Source organism: Leucoraja erinacea, chromosome 36 (assembly GCF_028641065.1).
Source record: "Leucoraja erinacea ecotype New England chromosome 36, Leri_hhj_1, whole genome shotgun sequence".
Classification (NCBI taxonomy): domain Eukaryota; kingdom Metazoa; phylum Chordata; class Chondrichthyes; order Rajiformes; family Rajidae; genus Leucoraja; species Leucoraja erinaceus.
Genome location: NC_073412.1, coordinates 14,140,751 through 14,158,798, shown reverse-complemented (window position 1 = coordinate 14,158,798; position 18,048 = coordinate 14,140,751). Strand labels below are relative to the sequence as shown.

General features: G+C 49.5%; 1 protein-coding gene across 3 annotated transcripts in view; it reads left to right on the top strand.

Annotated features, from left to right (window-relative positions):
• The first annotated feature begins 527 nt into the window (after window positions 1-527).
• The window catches only part of vps13c (vacuolar protein sorting 13 homolog C), a 296,935-nt gene continuing 279,414 nt past the window's right edge, over window positions 528-18,048 (top strand). For all 3 annotated transcript variants that reach the window (XM_055662746.1, XM_055662745.1, XM_055662747.1), the window contains exons 1-2: window positions 528-692; window positions 6,736-6,779. In XM_055662746.1, the coding sequence (XP_055518721.1) occupies window positions 593-692; window positions 6,736-6,779 (144 nt within the window). In that variant the 5' untranslated portion in view covers window positions 528-592. The remainder of the gene's footprint in view (window positions 693-6,735; window positions 6,780-18,048) is intronic.

Here is an 18,048-nt window from a genome sequence, read left to right as displayed (position 1 = left end):
ACAAAGGGAAGACTTTTAGTAAAATAGAGATGACCTTTGACAAATCTCATGATTCCCTGCGTTTTTTGGAATACCGAATTCACTTATTAGAGGTAGGACATTTAGGATGGAGATGGAAGAAAAACGTTTTCACCCAGAGAGTTGTGGATCTATGGAATTCTCTGCCACAGAAGGTAGTGGAGGTCAATCTACTGGATGTTTTCAAGAGAGAGTTAGATATAGCTCTTAGATCTACCGGAATCAAGAGATATGGGGAGAAAGCAGGAACGGGGTACTGATTCTGGATGATCAGCCATGATCGTATTGAATGGCGGTGTTGGCTCGAAGGGCCGAATGGCCTAGTCCTGCTTCTATAATCTATGTTTCATCCGTGCTGTTTTATAATCCTGGGTAATTGATAAGAGTTGGAGGCAGTAAGAGTTGTTACTGGGGGCTGAATCTCAGACACTTTCCTTGACAGCTTGCAATGTGCACAACGCAGCGGGGGCGCGCCTGGAAGCGCGGGACTGGCTCGGGGGCGCGCGCAGTGTCGTGAGCGCTGAGCTCTCGGGAGCGCGCACGGTGACGGGAGCGCGCAGAGGCGGCGGGAGCGATGGTGTTTGAGTCGCTGGTGGCCGAGCTGCTCAACCGCTTCCTGGGGGATTATGTGGAGAATTTGGACAAGTCGCAGCTCAAGCTCAGCATCTGGGGAGGTAACACCGCGCCCCCCCCCCCCACACACCCACACACACACACACACCACCCTCCTCACCCACACACACCCCCTCACCCTCACCCACACACACCCCCCCCCCTCCTCACACACACTCTAACTCTGTCCCCACACTCACACACACACACACCCACCCACACACCACTCTGCCCCCAACCCAACCCCCGGCCTCACCTCCTCCCCGGCCCCGGCTCCAACTGTCCGACTGGGCCCGGCCCGGAACGGGGCCGAGCGGCGTAGTGAAAGATGGGGGGTGACAGGAGACAGGAGGGGTGGACAGAGGAGGGGGGAGGGGTGACAGGAGGGGGGAGGGGGGACAGGGGGGGGGAGGGGGTGACAGGAGGGGGGTGACAGGGGGGGGGGGTGACAGGAGGGGGGAGGGGTGACAGGAGGGGGGAGGGGTGACAGGAGGGGGGAGGGGGTGACAGGGGGGGGAGGGGGACAGGAGGGGGGAGGGGGGGTGGTGACAGGAGGGGGGAGGGGGGACAGGACAGGGGGGGGGGGGGGTGACAGGAGGGGGGAGGGGTTGACAGGAGGGGGGGGGGGGTGACAGGGGGAGGGGGGGGAGGGGAGGGGGGAGGGGTGACAGGAGGGGGAGGGGGGGGTGACAGGAGGGGGGAGGGGGGACAGGAGGGGGGAGGGGGGGTGACAGGAGGGGGGAGGGGGGGGGGAGGGGGGGGAGGGGGTGACAGGAGGGGGGAGGGGGGGTGACAGGAGGGGGGGGGGGGGTGACAGGGGGGGACAGGAGGGGGAGGGGTGACAGGAGGGGGGAGGGGGGTGACAGGAGGGGGGAGGGGGTGACAGGAGGGGGAGAGGGTGGGAGGGGGGAGGGGGACAGGGGGAGGGGGGACAGGAGGGGGGAGGGGAGGGGAGGGGGTGACAGGGGGGGAGGGGTGACAGAGGGGGGAGGGGTGACAGGAGGGGGGGAGGGGTGAGGGGACAGGGGGGGGGGAGGGGTGACAGGAGGGGGGAGGGGTTTTGACAGGAGGGGGAGGGGGGACAGGAGGGGGACAGGAGGGGGGAGGGGGGGTGACAGGAGGGGGGGGGGGGGGGTGTGACAGGGGGGGGGGGTGGGAGGGGGGAGGGGTGGGAGGGGGGAGGGGTGACACAGGACAGGGGGGGGTGACAGGAGGGGGACAGGAGGGGGGGGGGTGGTGACAGGAGGGGGAGGGGGTTGACAGGGGGAGACAGGAGGGGTGACAGGGGGGGGGAGGGGTGACAGGAGGGGGGGGGGACAGGAGACAGGAGGGGGAGGAGGGGGACAGGGGGACAGGAGGGGGGAGGGGTGACAGGAGGGGGGGGGGGGGGGGTGACAGGAGGGGGGGAGGGGTGACAGGAGGGGGGAGGGGTGACAGGAGGGGGGGGGGGGAGACAGGGGGGGGAGGGGTGACAGGAGGGGGGAGGGGGGGTGACAGGAGGGGGAGGGGGGACAGGAGGGGGGAGGGGGACAGGAGGGGGAGGGGTGACAGGAGGAGGCGGAGGGGGACAGGGGGGGGAGGGGTGACAGGAGGGGGGGGGGGGTGACAGGAGGGGGGGGAGGGGGAGGACAGGAGGGGGGAGGGGTGACAGAGGGGGGGGGTGACAGGAGGGGGGGACAGGAGACAGGGGGGGGGGGTGACAGGAGGGGGGGGGGGACAGGAGGGGGGAGGGGTGACAGGAGGGGGAGGGGTGACAGGAGGGGGGGGAGGGGGGGAGGGGGACAGGACAGGGGGTGAGGGGTGACAGGAGGGGGGGGGATGACAGGAGGGGGGAGGGGGGGACAGGAGGGGGGACAGGAGGGGGGAGGGGGTGGGGTGACAGGGGGGGGGACAGGGGGGATAGGGGGTGACAGGGGGAGGGGTGACAGGGGGGAGGGGGGGGGGGGGGGTGACAGGAGGGGGGAGGGGACAGAGGGGGGGGGGGGACAGGGGGGGGGAGGGGGGAGGGGGACAGGGGGGGGGGGTGACAGGAGGGGGGGGGGGGGTGACAGGGGGGGACAGGGACAGGGGGGGACAGGAGGGGGGAGGGGGGGGTGACAGGAGGGGGGGGGGGAGGGGGAGGGGACAGAGAGGAGGGGGGAGGGGGAACAGGGGGGGGACAGGAGGGGGGAGGGGGAGGGGTGACAGGAGGGGGGGGGGGGGGGACAGGAGGGGGGAGGGGGGTGAGGGAGGGGAGGGGTGACAGGAGGGGGGAGGGGTGACAGGAGGGGGAGGGGGGAGACAGGGAGAGTGGGACAGGAGGGGGGGGGACAGGGAGGGGGGGGGGACAGGAGGGGGGGGGTGACAGGAGGGGGAGGGGTGACAGGAGGGGGGGGGGACAGGAGGGGGAGGGGTGACAGGAGGGGGGAGGGGTGACAGGAGGGGGGAGGGGTGACAGGAGGGGGAGGGGTGACAGGAGGGGGGAGGGGTGACAGGAGGGGGGGAGGGGTGACAGGAGGGGGGGGGGGGGGTGACAGGAGGGGGAGGGGTGACAGGAGGGGGAGGGGTGGGGACAGGGGAGGGAGGGGGGGGAGGGGTGACAGGAGGGGGGGAGGGGTGACAGGGGGGGGGAGGGGGAAGGCGGAGGGGGGGACAGGAGGGGGAGACAGGAGGGGGGAGGGAGGGGGGGGACAGGAGAGGGGAGGACAGGAGGGGGAGAGGGTGACAGGAGGGGGGAGGGTGACAGGAGAGGGGAGGGAGGGGGAGGGGGACAGGAGGGGAGAGGGAGATGGACAGGAGGGGGGGGGTGACAGGAGGGGGGGAGGGGAGACAGGAGGGGGAGGGAGATGACAGGAGGGGGAGGGGGTGACAGGAGGGGGAGGGGGTGACAGGAGGGGGGAGGGGGTGACAGGAGATTGACAGTACAGGAGGGGGAGGGGTGACAGGAGGGGGAGGGGGGGACAGGAGATTGACAGACAGGAGGGGGGAGGGGGGTGACAGGAGGGGGACAGGAGGGGGACAGGAGATGACAGGGGGGGGGGAGGGGGTGACAGGAGGGGGGGGGGTGACAGGAGGGGGGAGGGGTGACAGGAGGGGGGAGGGGTGACAGGAGATTGACAGTACAGGGGGGGGGGGTGACAGGAGGGGGGAGGCTGGGAGCAGAGGAGAGAGGTAAGAGGGAGGGGTTGGGGGAGAGGTACGTAGGAGTGGTGGGGAGGGAGGTGGGGGGCAGTAGGAGAGGGAAGGGTGGTCGAGATGAGGTTTATAGGGAGGGGAGGAGGGTGGTAGGAGGATTTAGGGAGGATGGTGGGAGAGGGGTGGATGGTAGGAGGGGGGGAAGTTCGGTTGGTGAGGGGCAGATAGGACGAGGAGGAGGGGAAGGAGTGGGGGAGGAAGGAAAGAGGAATGGGGAAGGGAAGAGTGGTGGGAGGGGCGATGGAGGTAGGAGGCGAAGAGGATTGAGGTGGGAGAGGAAAGGGGGAGGATGTTCGAAGGGTAGAGGATGGTATGAATGGTAGGAAGGGTGTAGAGAGGTAGGAGGAAGGGCAATAGGGCCATGGAGGGGCCAGCAGGGAGGAGATGTGACGGGGTGGGTGGTGAGGGTTGGAGGAAAGGGGTCAGTAGGGGGAAGGAGGCTGGGGCAGTGGTGCTGGGGTTGGGGGTGGGTCTGAGTCAAGTTGGCAGGTGCAGAATTCGGGCTGGGGAGGGAGTGGGGCGAGGGGTGAGAATGAGGTTTGCACATGATGCAAAGTCAGATTGTGGTTTAAGAACTGCAGCTATTAACCTAAAGATGTTGAAATGAAGCTTTGAGGTACAAAAATACAAAAGGAAATGGGGAATGAATAACTTCTGTTAAATTCTGTGTTTCAGTTTATAAGCTTATTTTACATCTCAGACACCAGTTGGTCCATTGCGAAATTTACTTGTTGACATTCCCATACAGTCGTCTATTAAATGGTCTGATTGACAATATTCTTCTGAAATTTTTATTGCAGTGAAGATTTTTAAAACATGATACAGGAAATGGGTTAAATATGGTGCACTATATACAGGATCTCTTCTAAACTACAGATAATACAAATGTTATCGTCCCTTCAAACCCGCACCGATTTGTATTCAATAAAGTCATGATATCACCTCCACCCTCCACCATGTTCAATGATACTTTAAGTCCCCCTTTCTTGATTCATTTAGTGTGTTGAAAAGTCTGTTGATCCTAACTTTGACTGGGATATAAAATACAAAATGTGCAATCGTCTGAGTAAAGACATTTCTCCTCCTTTCAGTTTTAAATGCCTGACCACTTATCCTGATGCCTGACCACTTATCCTGATGCCATGCTTCCTGGATATCCTCAATATCTAGACCTTCAACCCTTCTCAAAGGCAGCATCTCTGGAGAACAGGAATAGTGTGAAAAAGATGCAGAACGTCACATATTAATTTCCTCCAGAGATGCTGCCTGACCCGCTGAGTTACTCCAGCATTTTTGTACATTAAAAAACAGCATCTGCAGTTCCTTCCCACACTCCCATCCCAGGAATGGATCGGTGGCATGCTGTACCTCACAATAGAAATTATAACAACACACGATGATCCAGGCCCAGTATAATGGCAGAAGCGCATTCCTGCTCTTATGTTCATAGAGTCACACAGGATGGAACCAGGCCCTTTGGCCCACTGATTCCCTGCTAAACACTCTCTCACAGTAATCCATTTCTATTTCTGCTAAACTAATGCACTGCCATTTGTCAGTACCGTTTACCTGCACCAACTTTTATTAATATCCTAAAATTAAGGGCGGCACAGTGGCGCAGATTGTATTAGTTGCTGCCACACAGCGCCAGAGACCCAGGTTCGATCCTGGCCTCTCCTGCTGTCTGTGTGGAATTTGCCTGTTTTCCCTTTGACTGTGAAGGTTTCTTCCGCATTCTCCGGTTTCAATACAAGCCTAGTTTACACAAATGTTTATTCTGCCAACTTGCCACCCCTAAACCTTATCAATTAAATCTTTCCTGCACTCCCTCTGTGCAAATATTGTTTCTTTGTAAAGAGAATTAAAGTGCACAAACCCCAAGGTGTGGTCTCACTAAGGCTTAGTTTCAGACTTAACTCACCAGTGCAACTTTCCAAACTCAGCTGACAGTATTTCCAATTTAAAAAAACTTTTGGGTACATACAGTTCACAGAACCCTTACGTGGCCCAAGGATGGTCCGTCCTTAAAATAATGGTTCCTCTGCTCAGAGGAAAATTACTGGGGGCAATTTCTGTGCTCCTGGTTTTTTGAGGTCTGGCACTGGTCTGATCCCAAGGATGGCGAACTGGAGAGTTTCAACCTGAATGTGTGTTGCTAATTGTGTAGGAAGGAACTGCAGATGCTGGTTTAAACCGAAGATAGACACAAAAAGGTGGAGTAACTCAGCGGGTCAGGCAGCATCTCTGGAGAAGGAATGGGTGACGTTTTGGGTCGACACCCTTCCTCAGACAAATTGCTTGCTGCACCTGCATGTTGGTTTTCTGTGATATGTACACAAGCACATCTTGGGTCCTTTGAATATCAACATTATCTGCCCTGTCACAATATGTTTTAAAAAAAAGCTTCACTCTTTGCACGATAATGGATAACTTTCCTCTTACCCACATTAACCAGTAAACCGAGTTCGATCCTGATCAAGGGTACTGTCTGTACGGAGTATGTACATTTTCTCCATGACCACTCTTTAGGTTTTCTCTGGGTTTCTTCCCACACTCCAAAGACATACAGGCTTGTAGGTTAATTTCTGTAAATTGTAAATTGTCCCTAGTTTGTAGGATAGTACTAGTTGTTAATCAGCAATGACCCAAATGGGCCAATGAGTCACTGCATCTCGAAAGTCTAAATGTTTCTGGTGGAAATCCCCGAGTCAGAACAGTCTGTTTTCTATGATATTTCTTTTTCCTGCATATCTCCAGAAGATTGAAAACTGTTTTATTAATGTTGCTGCAGACTTTCCTCTTGAGCTTACTTTCAAATGTCCTTCGAAATTACAAATATTTGTCTTGATTTCTGTAATTAAGGGAGAGAATTGCTTATTTAGTTTATACAATTGTACAGTATGTGAAACCTTTCTAATGATTTGGTTACAGGAAACGTGGTGCTTGAAAATCTGAGAATCAAAGAAAATGCACTGGTAAGTGTTGAATGTAGTATTAACCTTTATATCATTTCGATTCCACTTCAACCCCCAAATAGGTCGAGGGATTCCCTCATCAGGAGGGTTTGTACTGCTTTAAATTTGTTATTGTACAGAATGTATAGTCAGTGTGCGCATTGTCTTGTGTTCGTCTTAGAGGGGTTGTTAGATGCCTAAATTCAGCCTTAATGTAAATATTGCTTTGTGAATTGATGCATATCTATCTATGATAGACAATTGCAGTGTCCTCCATAATGTTTGGGACAAAGACCTGTTATTTATTTATTTGTCTCTGTAATTTGAGATTTGTAATAGAAAAATCATATGTGGTTAAAGTGCGCATTGTCAGATTTTAATAAAGGCCAATTTTACACATTTTGGTTTCACCATATAGAAATTACAGCAGTGTTTTCCCATTTCGGGGCACCATAATGTTTTGGCCACATCAATGTCATGTAATTGAAAGTAGTCATGTTTAGTATTTTGTTGCATATCCTTTGCACACAATGACTGCTTGAAGTCTGCGATTCATGGACATCACCAGTTGCTGGGTGTCTTTTCTGGTGATGCTCTGCCAGGCCTGTATTGCAGCCATCTTTAGCTTATGCTTGTTTTGGGGGCTAGTCCCCTACAGTTTTCTCTTCAGCATATAAAAGACCTGCACAATTGGGTTCAGATCGAGTGATTGGCTTGGTCACTCAAGAATTTACCATTTTTTAGCTTTGAAAATCTCCTTTGTTGCTTTAGCAGTATGTTTGGGATCATTGTCTTGCTGTAGAATGAACCGCCGACCAATGAGTTTTGAGGCATTTGTTTGACCTTGAGCAGATAGGATGTGTCTATACACTTCAGAATTAATTGTGCTACTACCATCAGCAGTTATATCATCAATGAAGATAAGTGAGCCAGTACCTTCAGCCGCCGTACATGTCCAGGCCATAACACCCCCACCACCGTGTTTCACAGATGAGGTGGTATGCTTTAGATCTTGGGCAGTTCCTTCTATTCTCCATACTTTGCTCTTGCTATCACTCTGATATAAGTTAATCTTCGTCTCATCTGTCCACAAGACTTTTTTCCAGAACTGTGGTTGTTCTTTTAAGTACTCCCTGGCAAACTAACCTGGTCATCCTATTTTTGCGGCTAACCAGTGGTTTGCATCTTGCAGTGTAGCCTCTGTATTTCTGGAAGTCTTCTGCGGACAGTGGTCATTGACAAATCCACTCCTGACTCCTAAAGAGTGTTTCTGATCTGTCGGACAGGTGTTTGGGGATTTTTCTTTATTATAGAGATAATTCTTCTGTCATCAGCTGTGAAGGTCTTCCTTGGCCTGCCAGTTCCTTTGCGATTAGTATATAACCATATAACCATATAACCATATAACAATTACAGCACCGAAACAGGCCATCTCGGCCCTACAAGTCCATGCCGAACAAATTTTTTTCCCCTTAGTCCCACCTGCCTGCACTCGTACCATAACCCTCCATTCCCTTCTCATCCATATGCCTATCCAATTTATTTTTAAATGATACCAATGAACCTGCCTCCACCACTTCCACTGGGAGCTCATTCCACACCGCCACCACTCTCTGCGTAAAGGAGTTCCCCCTCATATTACCCCTAAACTTCTGTCCCTTAATTCTGAAGTAATGTCCTCTTGTTTGAATCTTCCCTATTCTCAAAGGGAAAAGCTTGTCCACATCAACTCTGTCTATCCCTCTCATCATTTTAAAGACCTATATCAGGTCCCCCCTTAACCTTTTGCGCTCCAGAGAATAAAGACCTAACTTATTCAACCTATCTCTGTAACTTAGTTGTTGAAACCCAGGCAACATTCTAGTAAATCTCCTCTGTACTCTCTCTATTTTGTTGACATCCTTCCTATAATTTGGCGACCAAAATTGTACCCCATACTCCAGATTTGGTCTCACCAATGCCTTGTACAATTTTAACATAACATCCCAGCTTCTATACTCAATGCTCTGATTTATAAAGGCTAGCATACCAAAAGCTTTCTTTACCACCCTATCTATATGAGATTCCACCTTCAAGGAACTATGCACGGTTATACCCAGATCCCTCTGTTCAACTGTATTCTTCAATTCCCTACCATTTACCATGTACGTCCTATTTTGATTTGTCCTGCCAAGGTGTAGCACCTCACATTTATCAGCATTAAACTCCATCTGCCATCTTTCAGCCCATTTTTCCAAATGGCCTAAATCACTCTGTAGACTTTGGAAATCCTCTTCATTATCCACAACACCCCCTATCTTGGTATCATCTGCATACTTACTAATCCAATTTACCACACCTTCATCCAGATCATTGATGTACATGACAAACAACAAAGGACCCAACACAGATCCCTGAGGCACCCCACTAGTCACCTGCCTCCAACCCGATAAACAGCCATCCACCATTACCCTCTGGCTTCTCCCATTCAGCCACTGTTGAATCCATCTTGCTATTCCTGCATTTATACCCAACAGTTGAACCTTCTTAACCAACCTTCCATGAGGAACCTTGTCAAAGGCCTTACTAAAGTCCATATAGACAACATCCACTGCTTTACCCTCGTCAATTTCCCTAGTAACCTCTTCAAAAAATTCAAGAAGATTAGTCAAACATGACCTTCCAGGCACAAATCCATGTTGACTGTTCCTAATCAGACCCTGTTTATCTAGATGCTTATATATATTATCTCTAAGTATCTTTTCCATTAATTTGCCCACGACTGAAGTCAAACTAACAGGTCTATAATTGCTAGGTTTACTCTTAGAACCCTTTTTAAACAATGGAACAACATGCGCAGTACGCCAATTCTCGGGGACTATCCCCGTTTCTAATGACATTTGAAATATTTCTGTCATAGCCCCGGCTATTTCTACACTAACTTCCCTCAATGTCCTAGGGAATATCCTGTCAGGACCTGGAGACTTATCCACTTTTATATTTTTCAAAAGTGTCAGTACTTCTTTTACTTTGAACCTCATAGTATCCATAGCTACTCTACTAGTTTCCCTTACCTCGCATAATTCAATATCCTTCTCCTTGGTGAATACCGAAGAAAATAAATTGTTCAATATCTCCCCCATCTCTTTTGGCTCTGCAGATAGCTGTCCACTCTGTCTCTCCAATGGACCAATTTTATCCCTCCTTATCCTTTTGCTATTAATATAGCTGTAGAAACCCTTTGGATTGACTTTCACCTTACTTGCCAAAGCAACCTCATATCTTCTTTTAGCTTTTCTAATTTCTTTCTTAAGATTCTTTTTACATTCCTTATACTCCTCAAGCACCTCATTTACTTCATGCTGCCTATACTTATTGTAGATCTCCCTCTTTTTCCGAACAAGATGTCCAATTTCCCTTGAAAACCAGGGCTCTTTCCAATTTTTACTGTTTCCTTTCAACCGAACAGGAACATAAAGATTCTGTACTCTTAAAATTTCCCCTTTAAATGTCCTCCATTTCTCTTCTACATCTTTCCCATAAAACAAAATGTCCCAGTTCACTCCTTTTAAATCATCTCGCATCGCATCAAAGTTAGCCTTTCTCCAATCAAAAATCTCAACCCTAGGTCCAGTTCTGACCCTCTCCATAATTATATTGAAACTAATGGTATTGTGATCACTGGACCCGAAGTGCTCCCCAACACATACCTCCGCCACCTGTCCCGTCTCATTTCCTAACAGGAGGTCCAGCACTGCCCCTCCTCTAGTAGGTACCTCTATGTATTGCTGCAAAAAACTATCCTGCACACATTTTACAAACTCCAACCCATCCAGCCCATTTACAGAATGTGTTTCCCAGTCTATGTGTGGAAAGTTGAAATCTCCCACAATCACTACCTTGTGCTTACTACTAATATCTGCTATCTCCTTACATATTTGCTCTTCCAATTCTCGTTCCCCATTTGGCGGTCTATAATACACCCCTATAAGAGTTGCTACACCTTTCCCACTTCTCAATTCCACCCAAATAGCCTCCCTAGATGAGCCCTAGTAAGCTCACCAGTGCTCTCTTTTTTAACAAGTGGGACGACAGATGGCACAATGGGCTAAGTGTTCGGCTGGCGACCAGAAGGTAGCCGGTTCGAATCCCGCTTGGAGTGCATACTGTCGTTGTGTCCTTGGGGCAAGACACTTTACCCACCTTTGCCTGTGTGTAATGTAATGTAATTATGTGAAGCACTTTGGGGTCAATGCAAGTTGACTGAAAATGTGCTATATAAATAAGATTATTATTATTATTATTATTAATAATGTTCCAAACAGTTGATTTTGGTAAGCCTAAGGTTTGGCTGATGTCTCTAACAGTTTTATTCTTGTTTCTCAGTCTCATAATGGCTTATTTGACTTTCATTGGCACAACTTTGGTCCTTGTTGATAAACAGCAATAAATGTTTCCAAAGGTGATGGAAAGATTGGAGGAAAGACTAGGTGCTGAGAGCTCTCTTATACCTGCATTAAGGAGGCAATTAAACACACCTGAGCAATTACAAACGCATGTGAAACCATGTGTCCCAAACATCATGGTGCCCTGAAATGGAGGGGCTATGTATAAACACAGCTGTAATTTCTACATGGTGAAACCAAAATGTATAAAAATGGCCTTTAATAAAATTTGACAATGTGCACTTTAACCACGTGATTTTTTCCAATACAAATCTCAAATTGTGAAGTACAGAGACAAGTAAATAAATGATGGGTATTTGTCCCAAACATTATGGAGGGCATTGTATCTGATCACCAAACTCGGTAACCTGGGCATCAACCCCTCCCTCTGCAACTGGATACTGGACTTTCTAACCAACAGACCCCAGTCTGTTAGGTTAGACAAGCACACCTCTTCAACCCTCACCCTGAACACCGGCGTTCCACAGGGCTGTGTGCTGAGCCCCCTCCTCTACTCCCTCTTCACCTACTACTGCACACCTGTACATGGTACTAACACCATCATCAAGTATGCAGATGATACAACGGTGATTGGCCTCATCAGCAACAACGATGAGTCGGCCTACAGGGAGGAGGTCCAGCACTTAGCAGCATGATGCGCTGACAACAACCTGGCCCTTAACTCCAAGAAGACCAAGGAGCTCATTGTAGACTTCAGGAAGTCTAGGGGCGGCACGCACACCCCCATCCACATTAACGGGACGGAGGTGGAACGTGTTTCTAGCTTCAGGTTCCTGGGAGTCAACATCTCCGATGACCTCTCTTGGACCCATAATACCTCAACTCTGATCAAGAAGGCTCACCAGCGTCTCTTCTTCCTGAGGAGACTGAAGAAGGTCCATCTGTCTCCTCAGATCCTGGTGAACTTCTACCACTGCACCATCGAGAGCATCCTTACCAACTGCATCACAGTATGGTATGGCAACTGCTCTGTCTCCGACCGGAAGGCATTGCAGAGGGTGGTGAAAATTGCCCAACGCATCACCGGTTCCTCGCTCCCCTCCATTGAGTCTGTCCAAAGCAAGCGTTGTCTGCGGCGGGTGCTCAGCATCGCCAAGGACTGCTCTCACCCCAACCATGGACTGTTTACCCTCCTACCATCCGGGAGGCGCTACAGGTCTCTCCGTTGCCGGACCAGCAAGTCCAGGAACAGCTTCTTCCGGGCGGCTGTCACTCTACTCAACAACGTACCTCGGTGACTGCCAATCACCACCCCCCCGGACACTTATTATTATTTATTCAAATCATTTGCTACGTCGCTCTTCCAGGGAGATGCTAAATGCATTTCGTTGTCTCTGTACTGTACACTGACAATGACAATTAAAATTGAATCTGAATCTGAATCTGAAAGACCCAAGTCAATGTTTTATTTTTTGTTTGTTAGAAACTGGTTTATTTGCTCTTCCTGATGGTTAGTCATATCTGACCGTGAGATGACCTTCAGTCAATTTTATCTACAATTTTTGTCTCTATCATCGCCTGCCTGCTTCTGTCACAGATAGCCCATACTTCTATTATTTAGTTTAGTGTAGAGATACAGCACGGAAACAGGCTCTTCGGCCCACCAAGTCCACGCCAGCCAGCGATCCCTGCACATTGACACTATCCTACAGACACACACATTGTGGACTATTTACAATTTTACCAATCTAATTAACCTAGAAACCTGCACGTCTTTGGAGTGTGAGAAGAATCCGCTCCCCAGGGAAAACCCACACAGGTCACGAGGAGAACGTGCAAACTCCATACAAACAAGCATCCCTAGTGTGGATCGAACCTGGGTCTCTCATGCTGTAAGGCAGCAACTCTAACACTGCGCCACCATGCTGCCCTTGTCCAAAACCAATGCATTTCTGGCAGAACATCCTTGTTTTTTTCTGTGTGAGCTTGAAGGTTCTCAAAACTCTGCCTTTCTTCTATCGCTGAACAAATTTCATCACCTGAATGTACGTGAATTGGCAGCTCTTGGTTAAGCAATGCCATGAATTTACATTTTTTTTTCGAATCCCTCCCATTCACAGATATCCAATGTGGCCCTACAATCCTTTGTCTTTGCACTCCTAGGTCTGGTCTATCTTATAGCTGTGCGTTAAGCGTTCCGATGAGCTCATTGATATCCATGGCCCTAGGCATCTTTCTTCATTCAAGGTGCTCCATAAATGGATGTTATTAAATTATATCATTTGAAGCCGTGCTTACTCAGGCCATAACTCAAATGTATTTATTGGTTTATTATTGTCACAGGCACCAAGGCACAATGAAAAGCTTTTGTTTGCATGCTATCCAATAAAATAGTAAGATTAAACGAGAACTTACCAGTTTGAAGTTTGATCTGTATTTTATGAGGTGTTACGATGAGGGAGTACGTGAAGAACCCGTCCAGCACGCATGCGCGACATACTTCAAAGCAGCGGTGTGGAATCACAGAAAGACACAGTAATTGAAATAAATATAGTAAAGAAAAGGAGAGCTTAGATACCAGTTTGGTCTCTATTATTGAGGGTGGGAGCGGAGGGCACGTAATCCCTCATCGTAACTCCTCATAAAATACAGATCAAACTTCAAACTGGTAAGTTCTCGTTTAATCTTACTATTTTACTTCGGAGTCACGTGAGTGACTACGTGAAGATTTTAAAGCTCTGTGATTTCAAACCGTGCAACAGTTCATACTTCACTCACTGCCGAAGTCATTTGAGGGAGGAAGTATGTTATCGTAATCAACCATGAATCTGTTTGTAAAAAACAATAATGGTGTTTATTAACAATAACAAAAAACAAATTGCTCCCCCGGGCTAAATTATATATTTGCAGATTGTAATATTTTCTCTGCAGATGAAGCAGGTTCTGCCAACGGCTTATTATAAAAAGTTCGAAACGTTCTTTCCCCAGACCACCCTGCTGTAGCCAGGATGTGGCCTATTGGTACGTCCATTCTCTTAGCCGCCGACGTGGATGCTGCCCTGGTGGAGTGAGATTTATACATGTTAGTATTTATACCAGCGGCTTTCAGCACCTGCTTGCGCCATTTTGAAATGGTTTGGCTCGTTACCCGGCCATAAGGTTTCTTGTGGCTGACCCATAAGGCTTTTTCGCTCCCTCGAGGGATTTTAGTTGTGTCAATATAGTTCAGTAGGTGGGTCATGGCACATAACCGTGGTTCTGGTGGGTAAGCCCGGAATTCCATGACTGGGTTAGATGTTCCTGGCCTGCTCTGTTTGACCAGTCCCTGGATAGTAAATGAGACATAGTCTGGAGTTACGATCATGTTGTCCAGTCGTAAAAGGTGAAGTGACTGGACACAAGTGCCATCAGCATGACCGTCTTCAGAGTTATTTTTTCCAGGGTGAGGGACCTGGCTGGTGACCATCCCCTGAGGTATGTCAGGACCACACTGACATCCCAGATATGGGTGTACCTTGGTCTAGGGGGATTGGAGTTAAAGATCCCCCTCATGAGCTTGATCACCAGCGGGTGGTATCCCATGGCCTGTTGCTCTGGTGCCTGAATTAAATAGGCAGACAGAGCACTTCTGGCTGTGTTAATGGCACTGTAGCTGAGTCCTTCATTATGGCGAAGGCCTGCCAGGAACTCCAGTACATTGGTTACTGTTGTGGTTGAGTAAGTGGTTCCTGTATCCGAACAGTATTTCTCCAACTTCTTGATACTTAATAAGTATTGTTTCCTTGTGGATACATGGTGGGATGCTGTCATGGTGTTGATGGTGTTTTCTGACAATCCCAGGCCCAGCAGAGGCCTTTTCAAAATCTGCAACCCAGGAGTTTAATTATATCGTGGCATGGGTGACTTATGCCAGATACTGGGTGGGTTAGCAATTCTGGGCTACTGGGAAAAATCATTGGGGTCTCGACGATCATGTCGAGGAGCACTGGGAACCATGGCTGTGTATGCCAGTCGGGTACTATCAAAATACTTGAAGCAGAGTCCATTTGTATTTTGCGTAGTACCCGATTGATGAGGCAGATGGGAGGAAATGCATAAAAGAAGAAATTTCCCTAGTCCAGTGCGAATGCATCTACCGCTGCAGCCTCAGGGTCTGGTTCCCAAGCGACATACATAGGAACCTGGTGATTTAGTCTGGATGCAAATAGATCGATATCTGACGTGCCATATTGCTTGGTAATTTTAGCAAATACTTTGGGATTTAACATCCATTCGGTGTTATCATTGAATTTGCGTGACCTGGTGTCTGCCACTGTATTTAGCTTACCTGGCAGGTAAGTTGCTGATAGCCAAATATGTCTGTCGACACACCATTGCCAGATTGTGTTGACCAATTTGTCACATGATATCGATTTTATGCCGCCCATATGGTTTATATGGACCACCACCGTTGTATTGTCTATTTGTAACCGAACATGCAAGTGATGCATATTTGTTGAATATGCTTTTAATCCATAAAATGCACCCAACATTTCTAGATAATTTATGCCCAGTGTAAGTAGCAACGATGACTCTAGGTTAGTCCATCTACCACCTGTGCTGGATATGGAATTAGTTGCTCCCCAGCCTTGAGCACTGGCATCTGTTTGAATAATTAACGTAGGGTTAACGATGATGATAGGGCTGGAACTATGCCAAATGTTCTCTACCCACCACTGTAGCTCTGGTATTGCTTCAGTGGGTAATTTCATGATCCGGTCAAAGTGACCTGCATGTCGTTTTAGTGCCTGCACTTTTGCTCTTTGTAAGTTTTGATAGTGCAGAGGTCCAAATTGTGTAGCTGGGAATGCTGCTACCATCTTTCCAATTACTCTTGCCACTTGTCAAATAGTTGGTCGATCGTTGACCATTAAATTGTTATATGTTTGTGCCAATTCTGCTATTTTGTCTTTTGGCAAAGTTACAGACATGTAGACTGAGTTAATTGTGAAGCCCAGATAGTCCATGGTTGTGGATGGCGTCAACTTAGATGTATCTGGATGTAAGACAAATCCCAAGGTTTCAAACAATTGTTTGGTAGCTGACACAGCTGATATAGCCAATTCCATGGTTTTGCCTACTATTAAGATATCATCAAGATATGCCATGACAATATGTTTTTGTTTGCTTAATATTGCCAAGGCTAGTTTTAGTATCTTGGTGAATAATCTTGGGGCTGATGTTAACCCGTTAGGCAATGCTTTAAACTGCCATTGTTGCCCCATCCAGGTAAATTTCAGGTATCTGCAATGATCCTTATGAATGGGTACTGAATAGTAAGCTTCTTTAAGGTCGATGCTTGCCATGAAGTATCCTTTGGAAATCAGTTGTTTGGCAGTTACAAACGTTTCCATTTTGAAATGTATATACTTAACAAACATATTTAGTGAAGTTAAGTCAATGATGATGCGACATCCACCATCTTTTTTGGTTTTAGTGAATATATTAGAGACAAATTCCAAGGGTTCATGTTTGGTTTTTTCAATGATACCCTTTATAATTAGCCTCACCAGTTCAGCTTGTCCCTCTCGTTTTTCTTTAACTGGGAGGATAAAAGACCCTTTGGGGTGAGTGCTGAACTGGTGGTAAGTTTTCTAGCGTAAATTCTATTTTGTATCCACGAATGCTGTTGAGTATATACTTGTCATTCGTGATAGACTTCCATGCTTACACAAAGGTGTAATTCCCCCCTGTTAGTATAGAACCCCCACTTTTTATATGCTGGTAGGAACCAGACCCACCTACCTCCATGGTTACGGGTGTTTCTTCTGTTTCTTTGTCGGACGATGAGTCTTCTGATGTGTTGTCTGACGTGTTGCTGTTGGTTGGGGGTGGCGCATTTTCCATGGGGTCCGCTCTGGGCGTTGGCCTAAAAAAGGCTTCCGGTGGTGATGTGCGGACCCTGAGCTTTCACCAGTTCCATAGGGTAGACGTCGACTGGTGGATGCGGTGGGGTACTGCCGCTTGGGTTTAGTGGGTTTGCTCGTCCCGGGGCCTGCCCTCATGAGGCCAAATGTTTTGGACTGCTCCTCCATGTCTTTTACTTTTTTGGAGAGATCCTTGCCGAAGAGCAGGATTTCTGGCGCAGTGGTCGGCGTTTTGAACAAACCCGCGAATTTCGGGTTGAGGGCAGGTCTTATAATCTCCTTACGGAGGTTGTTAATTTCTAACTGGGTATTACACAGCAGTGCGAGTGTATCCTGCTGATTCATGGTAATTTCCATCCCATCCACGGAACGAGCATATGAAGTGATGGCTGACGTCAGGAGCCTGAGGATCCGCTGTAGCTTGAGCTCTTGATTGCGGATGTTTGGCCCAACGTGCCCCCAGATTTGGCTATTGACAGCCGGCACGTTGAGCGAGGCACAATTCTCTGGGGCCGAATACAGCTCTAGGGCCTCATTAACTACCTGCTCTTGTAGGGGCTTGAAGGACAGGTAGTTAATGCTGGCCGCCAGTTTTGGCTCTAATGGCCGTCCTGCTCGTGGAGCTGCCACGTAGCGGTCTACCACACCCAGCAGCTCTTCCTAGTCCTGCACCCCAAGCGTACTACCGACATCTTCGGCCAGTGACCCCTCTTCTTGACCAGCCCAGCCCTGGTCGCCAAAGCTGCCCTCGGATAAGGGGGAACCGATGGCCAGTGCGTTGTGAGGCACTGTGGTGGGAGTGCCTGAACTCCCTTTGCGAGACTGCTCCTCTCGAAGCAAGTGTCGCTGGAGCATTTGCTCCACGAGCTGCTCCATGCGGCTCAGGCGGATGTCTCTGCCCCGCGCGGGCTATGAGACGTCCCCGTCCGAAGAATCGGATACCACCGGCCATGCGTTCGTGCTTCCGTGCTGCTTTACATCCAGCCCGCTGCTCAGGCT